The 17,041-nt window shown below is 36.9% G+C and overlaps 1 protein-coding gene across 1 annotated transcript in view; it reads left to right on the top strand.

The window, feature by feature from the left end:
• Nucleotides 1-17,041, top strand: part of Slc7a11 (solute carrier family 7 member 11) — a 64,849-nt gene that overhangs the window by 20,178 nt on the left and 27,630 nt on the right. Inside the window, exons 5-6 of the mRNA XM_076865001.2 lie at nt 194-293; nt 6,477-6,521. Coding sequence (XP_076721116.1) covers nt 194-293; nt 6,477-6,521 — 145 coding nt within the window. The remainder of the gene's footprint in view (nt 1-193; nt 294-6,476; nt 6,522-17,041) is intronic.

Below are 17,041 nucleotides of genomic sequence, written 5' to 3' on the forward strand. Positions count from 1 at the left end.
GAAACATGAAATTGTATGGGTGGTGATCAAAGTACCTATGGGACTTGTTCTTTAGCTTGGGTACAGTATTAACAGGTAAAGTTGGCAACAAGCGGAGAGTGAGTGATTAGGTCTCTTTTCCCAGGGACGACGGTTAGAAGAAATGAAAACCAATTCTTTGTAAAGCTCTAAAGTCTTTCTATTCTAATTGCAGGGCAAACCCAACACTTTAAAGATGCCTTTTCAGGAAGAGATGCCAGTATTATGGGGTTGCCCCTGGCTTTTTATTACGGAATGTATGCCTATGCAGGCTGGTAAGTTGATCTCTCTGGATTTGGATGGTTTGTATGGTCCATTGATTCCTTCAGGTTCTTAGATTAAATGTCAAGCAGGGTGCCAGGCGAATGAGGGTGGGCTGTGCTCCAGTGTTATATGGTATTTGAAATGAGAAGTATGGTTGGTCCCCTGCACGAGGCCGGTTACACTGCACATGACTTAATGCAAAGCTGGTGTTGGAGGAGTGGAAAAGTGTGACGCTTTCCTTCAGTGAGCTTGAGGACCATGGTCAACACACCTATGACAAAAGACAGGTTAAGAGAAAAGCATGTCAAGTGACTTAACCAAAGTTTAAGACGACATGGGAGTGCTCAGAAATGAAGACCCCCAAACTCAGGGAAAACTGTCTATTTGTACAGGAGGTAATGGTAATAGATGGAGAGTGGAAACCCAGGAAGGCCTGCCTGTCCATCCAGGTTCTTCGTGGAGTCTGCAAATAGCATCCCCTGCCCCTGCCCTCCCCAGGGGTTCAGAGAAGGAGCCCTTTGGAACAAGAGTCTTGTGACCTACTATCAGACAAAGTTGATCAGGGCATTTCTTTATGTCCAGCTTCTAAACAGAAAGGCAGAAGTTAGAGTAATTTTCTAGATCCTCTGGCTTGTTTGGGGGAAAGACAGGAGCCTGGGATCCCCCTTGGAGAAAAGAATTCTAATTTTTATGGCTGGCCTTGGAAGGAAAGGAAACCCAAGAAAGAAGGGTGGGAAGAAGTCAGAGAGATCTTACTTTTGTGGCTGTTTGTTTCCCTCAGTTGAGAGTACTCAGCCTGCCAAGGCTCAGAGTTTCGGGTATTGTTTTCTAAGTGCCAACACCATCAAGGTCACTACCAGATTTAGCCCAGTGTCATAAGAAACAAACAAATACTGGGTCTTAAGAGCCAGCATAAATCACTTATAATTATGTATCCGTGGGGACAGAACGGTGCCATTAGGTACTAAAGATTAGTACTTGGCTTGTCAAAAGGTCTTTCAGCTGAAGCTCCAAGGATATTTACAAATAGTGATTAATGAACTTTTTTCTACTTTCCCCCGATAAAGAAAAAAATTCTGAAATAAATGAGGCATTCCCAGGAGGTTATAAAATGGTTTCCTAAAGGCAGGAAGGGAGAAACCAAGACAATAAAATCACCTGTACCAGAACATGGGTAACATTTTAGTGGACCTTAGAAATTCATCAGAATGTCCCCAACATCTGAAAATAAAAGAATGCCACAAAGATGATTAAAGTCATGTTGCCGCAGATATGATTCCTTTGATTGGGGCATTGGATAACAATAATCATGAATCAATATGGAACTTTCCCTAACTAAATTTTATTTATCTAGTAAGCTTTAATTGAAATGACAGTTTTAAGAAAGCCCTGTAGGCCCCCAAATATCATTTAAACATCCGAAGCAGTGTGGTAAGATTAACTTTTATTGTTTTGGAGTAAATGATGGCACCATTTTGTTTATTTATTTATAAAACTGACAGACAGCGTTAGCTATAAGAACGTTCTAGGACCTACAAAATAATACCAGGAAACTTCACTAGCTCAAAAATTACGTAAACACATTTCAAACACAAATATAACTTCTTTTTGTTTCTTTAGCTTTTAGGCTCCTAACTTCCATCTAATGCAGGGAAATATAAAGGTATTTCAAAATAAACGTACCTACTAATCTCACTGAATTATGAAAATATGGCATTAGAGGAAAAGGAAGAGCATATAGAGACTTAAAACTTTAGCATGGCTTTGAAGCAAAATGTGATTGAAGGTTGTTTGAAGATTGTAGCTCGGAGACCAGTGTGAACATATTTGTATATTCCCAGAATCTTTTTACAGTCATTGTGTGTAAGCATCAATCACTCAGCGTTTTTTGAAGTCCTTTTACTTTTGTCCAAAGCACAATGTGGTGCTAGGCAGAGAAAAGAACCGAGTGTGATCACAGGGTTAGAGGCTGAATCGACTCTTCCCTGGCTATTCAGCCTCAGTGAGAGCGAGTGGCCTGGGGCAGCAGCCAAGCTACTCTGAGGGTCTCTGGAAGCCTCAGTGAGGAGTGGAGAGGTGGCAAAAGCTTTCAGCCACAGCCAGGCGCTGGGAGCCTGGTGGTACTCTGTCAGGAATGTGGAATGTGGAGATCATCACAAGCGAGATTTGATTAATTCTGCTGAATGGAGTTCTCTTGCCTGTGAGTCCCCTGCATCTGTTCCCACGGAATCTTAAAAGACTTCTCTCCTCACTCCTCCACCACCCGGCTCAATATTCTGGTCACCTGCTTTATGTGGTGCCAGGTCCCTCCACTTCTGAGGCTTTTGAGGGCCAACAGATTTGTCCATGTATAAAGAGTCTTTTCATTTCTAATTATCTGATTAATATTGAATTTTGTTGATGCTGAACCCAAAATATGATTCTGTTTACAGGATGGAAGTTTTTCTAAAACGCTTTATACTCTCATCACAGAATCCTTATGTCTACTCCCTATTTGAAAGAGGAAGAAGCCCCCAATTTCCTCATATTCTTGAGGGTTCAATCACAGTGTTGGAAAATAAGTTTAGGATTTCAATGTAGGAGACAGAGAGTGACTGTGCTTCGGTAATGGGTGGCTGCACTCTCTGAACACTGCTTTCTGGAGAGGGTAGAAATGCTCTGGTGGCTGATGTACAGCTATCAGTCTGAGTAAGAAAGGATGCTGTGTTTAGGAAAATAGTCTATTGGTTTGGAATTCTAGAAGAAAAGTTACTATCATCAGATGCAAGTGGAGAAGATGGAGGCTAAAAACATTCCCCAATAGAGAGGCATTGAATCACTTTCTAAATGTGAGTCCTACCATATGACAGCTCCATCTTTCATGATGTGACTCTACATGCGAGTCTTAAAAGACTCGGACATTGAATCATAAATAGGGGACCATAAATGAGCCACTTCCTATATTGCTGCTGGGACAATGTGTAACCAAAAAAAAAAAAAGAAAAAAAGAAATGGAGGCATTGCAGATGAGGCAGACAGAAGCAAAGCAGCTATTGTCACCAAGGTTCCTGGCCAGCTTCTTAGCCTGTCCGGAAAAGCAGCAAGACCACTGTTGTCCTGGGGACTTGCTCAGCTCTGAGCAGTTGAATAGGAAAAAGACACCTCTGAACCTTGGGGAACCTGAATAGAATCAACTTTGGGCTCTGAGGAGCACAGAACCTTTCCAGAATGATGAAAACTCCTTCACAGAAACATGATTAGGGGAAAAGAAATCATTAACCCGGCGAGGTCACAGGTTGGGTCAGAACAACTCTAATACTGTTGCCAATATCTGCATTCAGAGAAACACATCTGCCAGTCCCCCTGTGGCTCTGGGGAACCAAACCAATTTCAATCCCATATCTTGATCCAAAGTTAAATATTGCTTGGTGGGACTTTTTATTTTTTTCCTAAACCGTGAGCCAGAAAGTAGTTTTTCACTTGTCTTTTTTTCCTCTCTTTTAAAGCTTATCCTCAATGGACTTAGTCTTTCTAAAGCACCTGCTGGGATTATTTTGTACCATCGTGTCAAATCTAATCTACAGAATAAGCTTCTTTTAAAAATAATTCACATGGTTGGGTATTGGAATGTGCTGCTGGCCTTACAGAGCCTTTTATGCACAATCATGGAAAAGCTGGAACAATAGATTCTGTAAGCATTCTCTGGAGGCCTTGAGGAGATAGAATACCCAAGAATTCTGTGGACTCAGGGCTGGAGATCACAGAGCATAAAGGTCTATTTCCCACAGGAGGTGATGTTTGGACTAAAATAAGAAGCTTTCTCCTTCTTTTCTCCACTCCCTGCCCCAGATCTTTCCTCCCTTCCGTTCTCCTTCCCTCTCCTCCTCTCTGCTGTGCTCTGGAATCATGGAAAACATATGAAGTTAAATTCTTTCTTCATAACTGTTTCCCCTTCTTGCTTTAATATTGTTGGAAAAGACTAGTCTCTAAAGGAACCTTTATATAGAAACTGGCCATCTTTGACATAAGAAATCTAGAAACAGTTCTTCATGTGTGATTTTTTTTTTCATTTTCTTCCTGTACTTCCTATTGCCTGAGGCTTATAACAAGCACATCAAATGTCTCTCAAAGAACATATTCCAGATATATGCACTGACTGTTGCTTGCTTTCCTAGTATAATGACAACCTCTATTTTTAGAAATTTAACTTTCTAGTCATTAAAAAATGTCTTGGCTACTGACCTTTTATATCGCCTTTATCGCTACTCTTCTCTCAGTGTTTCAAATAGAACTGCCTAAAGCATAGTCCTTCCAATTGCTGGCAGCTTCACCTTGAACTAGTGAAGAGTTTAGATAAGGTTTCCATGAAGATGGAGCAAGACAGGTTTCTGCATCTTTCTTTTAGGCTGTGAGGTAAGCACATTAGCTGATGGGCTAATATTCCAGCCATTGATTTTAGAATGTAGAGAATTTGTACATCAAGAACTGTGCTCCTGTGTACCCATGTAAAAGGTTATTTTTAACCTTCTGAGAAATAAGATATCAGGAGTAGGTTGAAAATATGATTTCCTAGTTAAATGAAGAGATAGTGAGTTCTTTGTTTGCTTCTTTTTCTTTTCTTAATGGTCCCTTAGTTTTCCCATTTCCATGTTCTAGTCATCTATCTATGCTTACTTCATGATGGAATCTGCCTCAGCCTTTCATTGTGAAAACCGAATAAAGAACTATGAGGGCTTTAAAGGCTAGCTAGCAGTCAGTTCAGATTACAAAACAAACTCCAGGATTCTAGTGCTAGACAATCCCATATAGGATTGAGAGAGCCATAGAGTGAAGGAAATTTCTCTAGGGCCCCGACATTTGGGTGATACTTGCAATCCTGTGGAGCTTGAAAGGAACCTACGGTATGCCCAGAATATTTCTTCTCATATAAAAAGACCCAGAAAGTGTTGTAGACTTAAAAATGTACAAAATTTCCTGCTCTTTAGTTGGTGATTTATGGTGCAAAGACTACGGATGTGCCTGAAATTAACAGGCCTATGTGGAAAAAAATAAGAACAGTCCTGCGACGTGAGGTTATTTGGAACATATTAACCTGAAAGGAAGACGTGTGAATTGAGGATTTATCACATTTTTATTTTTTTAATTACAAATCGACAATTAGAGTTGTATATGTTTACGGGCTATAAAGTGATGTTATTATTTATGAATACTATGTGGGATAATTAAATTGAGCATATTGACATATTCATCACCTCAAATATTATTTTTGTGGTAGAACATTTGAAATTTATCCCCCCGCCGAAGTTTTGAAATGTATATTATTCTACCATTTGTGGTTCCGACTTGTACACTGTGTTTCTGTCTAGGAAGTCAATAACAGTCCCCTAAATCTAGAAATGCTACTGTCTTATAGCACTGTAAGTTTTGATATATGTCTCCACTTCTGAATTTGGAGGGGGCAGAGGCCGTCTTATAAGTTCTCTTCCCATTTCCTCTGCTACACCAGAACTGCAGAATGCTAAACTGTTGATGTGTCGCTGGGCATAACCACCCTGACCCATTTCTGTACTCAGCCTGGAAGACCTCACGCCTCCTCACCAGGGCTACCACCCAGGAGGGTTCACCACTGAGCCACACCCCCAACCCTTTTTATTTTTAATTTTGAGAAAGAGTCTTGCTAAGATGCTTAGGGCCTTGCTAAATTGATGAGGGAGGTTTTGCACTTGTGACCCTCTTGCCTCACCTCCGGAGTCACTGGGATTACAGGTGTGCACCGTTGCACCCAGGCTAAATGTTAAGAATTCTTGAAGCTCAGGTTGGGGGATGTCTCCTCTAAAAATCTCCCCTTGACCTCCCAGTTTGGGCTTAACTCCACCTCTGGCTCCCATGTGTTGCACTGCAGAGAAACTAGGGGATTTTCCACTCTCAGTTCCTTACTGTTAAATTTAGAAGCACTTCACGTGTGGCTTAATAGAAAAATAATCTATGGGGGTTTTGTTGCTAGATATTTTCATTGTACTATAAGTATTTTTAATGAAGTTTTCATAATCTGTGTTCATAATCTATGGGGGTTTTGTTGCTAGATATTTTCATTGTACTATAAGTATTTTTAATGAAGTTTTCATAATCTGTGTTCAATTTTAAATATTTAAAATGTGAAACTTTGGATTACAGTGGTAAAATATATTAATAGTTGCTAATTTGTATGCTTTTAGGTTTTACCTCAATTTTGTTACGGAAGAAGTAGACAACCCTGAAAAGTAAGTAGCCATATTTCTTTTGAAATTGTTATGAGGAATAGAATGTAAGATTACCTAGTTGAAAAAGCAGAGCCAAAGAGGGAGTTTAGTGGGGGCCAGTTACCACCATCATCTTCACCACCAATGTCATTGACATTATCTTAGGCACATACAATTTATTTGATTATCATAAATTATGTGTAAATAACTTAATTATAAATTATATATTCAATACTATTTCCTTATAACCTAAAAAAGAATAGAGTTGTATGTTAGTAACCTGTCTTACATAAACACATACAATGAACTTATATTAACTCTCAGACACAAGTGTAGCTTGAGCTCAAAAAGTTCTTATTTCTAGTAATACATGTTCTTTTTTTCATAACTATTTGATTAAATAAAATAATATAATTAATGGAAAAGAGAAATGAAAGCAAGGAAATACATGTAGCATATCATGGGAACTTGTGAATTTGGAGATTTGAATCATTATTTTACCTTTTCTTTCTAAATAACAATGTGATGATTGAATGATTGAATGGTGATTTACATAATGTTTCTAACACAGGCTAAGAAATATAAATTAATATCATGTTTGCCCATAAACATTTGACTTCGTACAGAAAAACAACGTGCAAATTTGTGGGGAAAAGAGGGAAAATTTAATAAGCAGAATGCAAAATATAAACTCTAAAGTTACTTAATTCATCTTACTTTTATTCAATACCTGCTATGCTCCAACCATGTTGGAGCATCTTCCATGATAAATGAGTTTTGTCTCTGAAGATTTCATTTTCTAGTCAATGAGTCAAAGCTGTAAACAAGTAAAGGTGGCAGTGTGGTTGATACCATAGTAGGGTACTTACTCGGTGTGGCAGAGAAGAAAGGAGCAAGTACTTGACCCTATCTGGAGGGATGCTGCTAATGCAGAGTCTTGAATTAATTAGTGTTTCCCATGTAACTAATGAGAAAGAGAAGGGGGTAGAGGTTGCTTGACTTCTAGGAAAAGGAGCAAGTACAAAGGCAGGTCCGCATGAAATAACCTGGACATCAGAGAAGATGCCTAAGGGTCAATGCAGATAAGATGGACCAAGGAATTCTGGCACCTGGTGTATTGGGAGGTAGTAAACTGTTGGGAGATGGCTGTCAGGAGGTAGATCTGGCCAGGTGAAGGATGTCAGACACCAGCAATGAATGCTAACAGGATGCTTCAATATGACTGACTCAACTGTTGTGCAAACCAATATGTAATATCATTGTGGAGAAAGCTACTTTATTCAGACATGTGACCAACTTATTATAGTATTGTCATATTTATAACTGGAATTGAAGGCAGAGAACACACTATTTACCAGGAACCAGTTTTAACATTACCTGGAAATGATAAACTAACTTATGACAGTAAAATCTAATGTTTACAGAAAAAATAGGTGAATTACTTGAGAATTATTAGTGTATAAGTGGAGACACAGAGAAAAGACTGCTCTTAACTAGATTTTACATAAAATATTTATTGGATTTCCCATATGTGAAAGAAATAACTATATTAGGACTGTAACTTTTGAATCTGAAAACATTTTAAAGAGACGCACTTCTAAAATCTAATGTAAGGGAATATTTATTATGGAAAAACATGGCAAATTGTAGGTTTATGGACCTACAACATAACATTTATTACAATAGTATCTCAGAGATGTAGATCAAATTCTTTTTTAGTGTTACTTTAATTTTATTTGCCATGTATACATTACTAATGTGTACATCAAGTATATTTTTAAACTCTCTCTGCCATTGTTACTATCTGAATTTTGGATATATTCTATCAGAGTGCCTTGCCAGTCAAGAATTCTCTTTAATTCTTTTCTTCCTTAATTTAATTTCATTTCTTAGTTTCTCACACTGATAATGTCCATGATTCAATGTATACAAATACTAAGGAATAGTGATAGTGATGTGATTCAGCGTTTTGTTTTGTTTTTCTGTTGCAAAGAAATTTTCTTATCTCAAAAAACAGAACAACAGCACGTACCTCTCTGGTTGTGTTGGTAAGTCAATATGTATCAAGTACTTAGATTAGCGATTGTCACTTTTCCTCTACATTATTCTTTTTACTACTGTTACTGATATATTCTTATTTTAGAGAAAGGTAAACTGTTATTCAGATAATAGTATTATCCAAGTTTCAGTATTCTAAGAAAACATTTTTCTTTAGTGATTTTGAAAGAAATATGAAAAATTATTGCATATCATATTGAAACCTATGCACTACATTTTCAGTACTGAAGTTGACTATGCATTTCCTGATCTCTCTGATTCTTGTGTACAGATTTCATTGGCATTTTATATTTAGAGAAAACAAGCCTACCTTTTAAAGAGAAAAACATGAGCTATATGATTTTATAATAATTTAAAACTAATAGTAAAAGCAGAGTTTATTACTTGTGATTATATTAGATGAGATATTATTAACTTCTGGAAATTTTCATTTTTACAAACTTCATAAATTTATCTAGAACCCTTTTGAATTTATATACTTTCTTAAGGTCTTAAGCTAAGGGACTTTTGGGGGAGAGGGAAGAATCTCAGTTTTGAGGTCAATGTAATGAGCAACAGGGAAACAGTTTGAAGAGAGAAGCCTTTGACGACTTTTCATTCTTTCACATTTGAAAACCCAAATAGTTAGTTCCTACATGAAATATTTTGTGTAAAACTTAGCTGACACATTTATTTTCTCAAAATTAAAATATAGGAAATGCACAGAATCTCCTTAGTATACAGTCAAGGTTGATGTTGTGTTATGTATTTATCAACCAAACTAACTCAGGGTTTGAGCATTTGCATTAGTCTTAATTTTGAAAATGACATCTCCTGACAATGTTAATGATCAGTTTAGGTCTTTAAAAACTGAATTTTATTTTTAAAACACAGAAAATACTTGGGGAGACATTTAGGGTAGACTGTTGAGAACAGATGGTACAATCATGTGGAGCTAGTCCAGATGCGTAATTTGTATTATTTTGTAGGTAGATATGGCTCCAAAATACCTTTAGTAACGAGGGAGAATAATTACAATCCCATCTCCTTTGTGACGTGCCAAGATGAATGTGTTTCCCCATCAGTCACGAGCCTGCATTTCCAGGTGTGCTGCGACTTGCAACTTGCGGGCAGCTGGTGTAATGAATCATCAGCCAACGATACAACACCTTTCACTATCCTCCTCCATGGAGGCCATAAAATCTCTCCCAAATCGTGACCTAATGGAAAAGGCGATAATTAATTTAGGTTGGTGAAAATAGCAATGTGATTTAAAATACATAGAATGCAGAGTCAAGTTTCATAATCTTGATCAACTACCCTGTACATGTAATTTCATTTTGAGAAATCTTTCAAATTACCTAACATTACTCTATAAAACAATTTCCGAGTTGCTATTAAAAACTTGCCCTCAGTGTTGTAACAAGAGAGAGAGAGGAACTTGGACAAGAATCTCTGTTCATGTGATTACATTTATAACATTGAGACGTTTTCCCAGGCCTTGCTTAAAATATTTTTTTTTTCTCCAAAAGTAGCTTTGGATTTATGGAAATAGCAATCTCTCAAGTATAATAATTGCCATTGAACTTTTATAATAACATAAGGATATTGCCTTTAATAATTATCTATAGTATGGTGACTGGCTCCACATTTGAATGTATTAGAATAAGATTAGTATTTTGAAGGATATGAATGTCTAAAGTTTATAACGTGAAGGTCATAGAATCCCAAGGAATATCTAAATTTTAAAAATGCCATTGTTTCTCCAAATGGCATGTATAGTAATAATGACTGAATATATACTTTAAAAAATTAACAGTGTTTTTGCAAATATATTGAGTTTTGCCTTATGACATTTTTTTGAATATACAACCCATTATTTGCAAAGTTATACAGTGCAAAGAACATATAATTAAGATGTATGTTTATAGTCCCGTTCTTAGATTGATAAATTGTGTCTTGTGTTGATGAAAGCTGAGAAATGAATTGCTTTGCTTTGACCTTGGGGGTCTGAGATTAGTCAGTTTGTCTATTAGACTTGTTCCCCGTGTTCTTCTCACTTCATTTATTCCTTCTGTTCTGAAGACTTGGAAATAGTAGACTTAGAGGAAGTCAGTAAAGCTTGATATCATCAGTCATTTTTGAAGAGCAGGCTATCAACATGCTCTGAATAATCAACTTTAATAGAAGGTTTAAATAATCAGAATGTCATGTTTAATTAATACTTTGCCTGCTTCCAATTTATATTAATTGATGCCTCAAAGTCATCACACCTTGTACCAGTGATAACTTAGAAAAAGAGAAACTTGGTTGTAAAGAACACTTAGGAGACCTTTAAGGCAGTGTGAGAGGTCAGATTGAACCCAGTGGTCCCAAAACAATCTTCTAGTTTGCATTCATTTCAGACGTCCCAGTCTTAAGAGCTTTAGTGTATTTGTTTTCATTCCTTATTGATTCTTTAATTCCTTATTACACTGCTTTATATGGCTTATAAATAACAGGCAATATAAAACTGTTACTTGTGGGCCATATAAAACTGTTAACCAGATTAAAAACACAGCAAAACAAAACAAAACAAAAATCTGCCTAAATGTGTTGTAGGCGAGATGCATGACAGAAGGCTAATGATTGATTTGAAGTCCTTCTGTCTTGTATTTTGCTATTTTAAAGCTGCAGTTTTCTATAAGAGACAAATCTTAATAGGTTTAAACTTGCTAGAAAATAATCTATAATGTTTTGACAACTTGTGTGTGGATTATAGCAAAATTGTGTGATTTTTGTTGTTGTTGTTGTTAATGTTGTTACAAGTAATGTGGTCTGCATTCTTAGAATATTTCCAAAGTTTCTACTACAAATCCTCAGCTGATACATGTTCTAAAGTTATGTAAACTAATTTTCAAAAAAGTTACATCACTGTGAATAAATGCATATAGAAAGATCTGGATTATTAAACAGATTTAATTTGTAGATGTATTTGCCAAATGAAATTCTTTAAAACTGAGGTCTCCTAGTAGAAGAGCTTAAGGATTCCAAGCCCATTATGAGGCAGATTTCTTCTGAACCTTGGCTTACCAATTTTAAATAGACAGTGATATTCCTATATTATAGTTCTCTTGAGGTTGTGAGGATAAAATATGTGAAATTCAAAAATGTTAATGAGCTCAACAAGTAATATAAATTGTAAAACTGAATTTGCAGCCAAGTTTACAAAGATTTTCCCTTTGGCAAAATGAACCCTCCTTTTATTAAGGAAGACAGGCATCACCAGGATCATCTTAAAACATGACACTGTTTCTCACCAATTGTTGAAAAATTTGACACCTAAATTAAAACTCTTCTATTTTGTACTTTTCTCCTAAAAACAGGCATAAAGTTTGTTAAATCCTCTTTTAAATGTGTTCCATAATAGGAGTATAATTTTACAAGGGTGGGCACTGTTGCAGATAAAAGGCCAGTGTTTGGCCAGATGTTACAGAGGTGAAATGATTCTAGTTCGGAGAGAAGGTCATCAAGTGGCTTTTCTTGCTTTTGTTCAGTCTAAAAATTTCTCCCTAATGAAATGCGTGGTTGATGTACCTTGGGATCAAAATTCTTGCATTTCTCAGCTTCACATATGCATAAAAAATACATTTGGCTCCAAGACAGTTTGTTCATGTAAGGCTGAAGTGTCAAATAAGTGGTGCAGAAATTATAGGATTATATTAGAATATTTTATCATGGAGTAATTGGAGAAGACAGATATTAATCCTTCAAGTGCTTTGTAGAAGCCATTTACCTTTTTCCCCCCCAGGATGCCGATACCATTGTGAGGCAAAATTTGAAGGGCACTGTTTTTGAATGTTTTACTTCCTTTCATATTTCTAAGTTCTAATTTTAGGCTTACTGAAGTTTATATTTTGAGTCCAAAATAATAAACTTGTTTTAGGAGCAAAAACAATGGCTAATTTAATTTTACCCTGTGTTTCTATTCCCTTTAGCCAAAAATAACAAACCCCAATAGGTGAGATGAGTAGAAAGAATCAGAATTTCAGAATTAGAGGGGGTCTTGGAGATCATCTAATCTAGTTTCAACCAGACGTACAATTTCCTTTGTAATGTCTTTAAACAGTTAATTCTCATAAAAGATGAAAAACTGGCTACAGCTTCCTTGAACTGGGCTGCCCATATTCTTCTCTTGACTAGATTGACCAGTAACCTTCCAGCTGCTATCACCAATTTCACCTCAATTAAATTTTTGGTTACAGGGCATAAGCAATGTGCATCAAATGTCTTTGACTGCAATAGGCGTAACCCATGTGAGGAATTAATAAGCACATCAGAGATTCCAGAGTTAGAATCTCTGGAGTCTAACCTATTGTGTGTATTCAAACATTGACTCTGCTTTTTGATCTGCTCTTATCTGAAAGGAAGTAGCTCCCTAACAAGGATTGTCAGTCATTAGATTGACTCCTGTTTTTCCATTCACACATTTGTAGCTCCCTTCATCCATATTCTTATTTACGCAAATGAGCTACCTTCACTCTTCTTTAGGTGTGTATTTATTTCAAATTCAGGTGATTGTGCCCAAAATGTGGCTCAGAAGTAAATTTTTACATTCTGGCTCATACTTGGTGAAAAAGTACTTAGACCACTAAAATCTAGTCTGTAGACTACTGGCTGCTTGGACAATCATACAATTTCAGTGTTGTTTAAGATTCTCACTGAAACAGAATAATGTTATAAATTGTTCTTTAGAACAGAGACAAGATGCAGTTGAGTCTTATATTCACACATGCCATTCCCAGAAATAATTTTGATAATTTTGTTCTAGTTATTCCAATGTTGACTCAGTTTAACAGTATACTTAGGAAAATCAGCAATTCTTGAATTTGTATGGGCACAAGTCAAAACTGTATTACCAATATAACCTCCTAAAGTGAACCAAAAGATGGCCTTCATTTTTATGAACTCCAAACATATTTGCTTACTGAGTCTTTGAAAACAGCACTGGTTCAGGAAAATTCAAAATTCTAATCCTGCCTCTTCCTAACAAGCTGTTTGACCTTGGACAGACCTCTAAATTACTTCCGAATCCTTTATTTGCCACTTTTAAATGGAAGATAATAATCCCTATATTATGGTTCTCTTGGGGTTGTGAGGATAAAATATGTGAAATTCAAAATTGTTAATGAGCTCAACAAATAATATACAAGCACCATCTGTAACCAAAATGTATATTCTTCAAAGATTAGAACATTTTGCAATCTTTGAAAAAAACAGAGGATTAACAGAATTGTTTTATGAACGAGGGGTGCCTTTTCTACACACGTGACCTATTAATCAGCTTGAAAAGTTGTTCTGCACCATCAGCAGAGTGCCCAATTATTAGCAGTTAAAAGCTTCATGAAATGGTGAGAATTGCTTTTTTTTTAATTTTATAGTGTGCAGCCTCCTCAGGTGACAGTATGCTCACACATCATGATCGGAATGAATGTCTTGGCAGATTATTTGTTTTCCTTCTGAACCAAATATTTGTATGCCCACACCCATATTGTCATTGTGACACAGTTGGCTGACAGTGCTGATATAATAGATGGACTGTTTGTATTTCCACTGCAGTCATCTATTTCTAAGTTCACTATCTTACCAAGAAACGCTTTTATGAAATCTGACAAACAAGGTCCTGATCCGAGTGGCTGGCATCACATATTTTAACATTTTGTTTTTTACTTTTTCCAGAAATGAAGCTATTGAGTTGATACAAAATAGGAGCATGCAGGTTTACTCCCAGATGGCTTTTGGAATTTTTGCCTAATTTTAAAATATAAAGGCTTTCTTTAAAAAATAAAAACAGCTTTTTGAAAAAAAAATCTAACTCATGGATAGAGTTCGGGATCAAGGTAGTCTTTCAGATTATTTTTAATAACATGATGTGTGTTATCTCTGTCCTGTGGTGGAAAAGCTTGAAGCTCAGAGAAATGAAGTCCTTCTATGGCTGCGTAGGAAGCCAGTGAGAAGATCAGGATTGTACTTCATGTTAGTCTGGCCCAGGGCTTGTACTCTTTTCAGGACACTGGCTGGTCTGGTTGGGAGGTAAAGCAGAAGTGATCTGTGAGTGTACACCGTGGTTTCCTGGCTAAGGAAGTGACTTTGTTATAGAAAAGGAAGTTACAGGAAGAATAGGACCTAGAAAAGCAGAACAGAGAAATGGCCATGTCTGAGGCAGGGTGTGGATTTACACAAAGCCTTAGGGAAATTGTTGGTTTCAGGGAATATCGTGTAGACACTTCTACTAAAGCGAGGATCTGTGAACCAGGGGTGGCAGTAGAATGGTGGATGTTGGTATATGGTAAGCCTTAGCCTCCATCATGAGAACTTTGGATCTTATCCAGGAGCCAATGGGAAGGGTGCTGTTGTGAGTGATTGGTGCATGGGAATCAGTGCTTGAAGAGGATTATGATGGCAGGTTCAGGGTTGTTTTGGTTGGGACACATATGCAGTTTAAAGACAACTGTAGTTAATTATGACATATTTTATCTTCTTTCAAGTACTCATTTTTAATAAAAGAAAATATCTTTGAGAAGTTAATTGCCTCCTCCAGTTGAACTATTGCTAAAGTCAAACAAAACGACTCAGGATGTGACAGACATCCTGTCAAAGAAAACCAGAAACTCCCATCCCAGAGATGGAGGTTAAATTGCTCAGAGGAAAAAAGGATGAGTCAATATGTGTTTACATATCCTCTGCAAAAGTATAGGGTGGTCTTTTCTTCGTTTTAAATTTAAAAGATACTATCATATATTTTCCATGTTACTGGGAAGAGCGAATGGGATAAACTAATGTGAAGATAGTTTACTTTAAAATAAGTTTACATTTAAAACCATGTTGAAATGAGAATTTGATTAAGCATTGGAATTCTCAAAGAGAAATAAAATGGATTATTGTTTAGTGACAACTTTTGAGATATTCAGGTTGAAAAGTTGAGACATACTATTGCATAGGTTTGCCTCTAGCTCTGATATAGTGAATATATAGGATCCAATATTGAGGAAAGTACTGTAGTTCAGGCTTGTGTCATTGGGCATGGGGAAATGCCGCATACTAGCGAGATGAAAGAAACCCCAGGCTAGATTTGAAGATCAAATAGAATACCACGTCAGAGTTTGGAAAGATTTCAAACAAAATATGTTTAAGATTTGGCTTGGAATGACTCAGTATTCTACATGAAGTGTAGATCTAAGGAGGAGAGGGCAATAACACTACCAGTTCAGGCCAGGAGCCAGCCTGGGACAACTGGCAAGATAAGCAGAGAGAGGAGGTTCATACCGGTGGTGTCGCAATCGCTCCAGGCTTGGAGTCAACAGGCTAGGATTCTGGTTCTGGTTCTGGAGATATTTATTCTTGTGAACCTGTGGCATAGCACTTGGTATGCCATAATGTGTGAAAAGCCGAGCTCTGGCTTACTGGCCACAGGGAGGGTGTCGTACAATAAATAGCAAATTTCGTTTCTTTTCAACTCTTGCGTGTTCCATGATTCTTGCAGAGAGACACAAATTTCAAGTTCAAGAAGTAGAGGACATCATCATGGGAGCACAGCCAAGGGGTGGAAACGTAAGCAAAGCTGTCTCAGAGAAGTTTAAGTGTCAAGGAAACAGAAAAAGAGAAAGGGATTCTGTGTCCAGTTTAGATCTTCTGATGTTTAGGAGATTAAGCAGGACCAAAGTTCCTGAGTTAATCTCAGGAAGTTGTAGGAAGTTTGGATGAAGGAAATGAGTTCAGATTGGTATCCGTCAAGGAAGGAACTTAAGTTATTAGATCTGAAGACCTAGGGTCAGATTCTGGTTATGGGATCCAATCCAGGGAACTTACCTTAAATATGGGTTCTTGTGATCCCAGAGTGCACCAGGAGGAGCATCGGTGTTAATAATGCTTGTTAAGGGATTGTTACCTTTGTTGGTTGGTGAGTCTCTAATTCTGTTTGCTCTTTTCATCATTTATGCCCATAAGAGGTATACAGCAGTCTGTAAACCACTGTGGTCCAGAAGGTTTATATCAGTTGTTTACTCTATGATATATTATATTTCTCAAGAGCATAGACATAGGCAGAAATGGATCTTCACTGTCAGGTCTGCTACATTTAATTATTAGACATTCCCAGTAATCCAGCTAGGATTACATTTATTTATTGATAATTTTATGCTGGCTGCCGAGAGGAGGGAGGGAGATATCTTTGTGAATATTTTTCAAAAGTATGCATTCATTCCTCTTGCCAACTACTAACTGGGTAGAGTTGTGAGAATGAGCAATACTGTACTCATTTGTCTGACAATGCCTTACTTCAAGTGGACACTCAGTTAATGGTAGACCATTTGCTTTTTACTTTTGTTATTAAGCAGCATGCGGATAGCTCATTTGCAACCCCTCCAGGATAATCAGAGCAGCATTTGTGAAATTGAGGAAGCCCTTTCTTTTCTTCTCCATCAATTGAGTGTTAGGTTTGATATCCATGATCACAAGGTCTGAAA

The sequence above is a fragment of the Callospermophilus lateralis genome, chromosome 8, assembly GCF_048772815.1.
Source record: "Callospermophilus lateralis isolate mCalLat2 chromosome 8, mCalLat2.hap1, whole genome shotgun sequence".
Classification (NCBI taxonomy): domain Eukaryota; kingdom Metazoa; phylum Chordata; class Mammalia; order Rodentia; family Sciuridae; genus Callospermophilus; species Callospermophilus lateralis.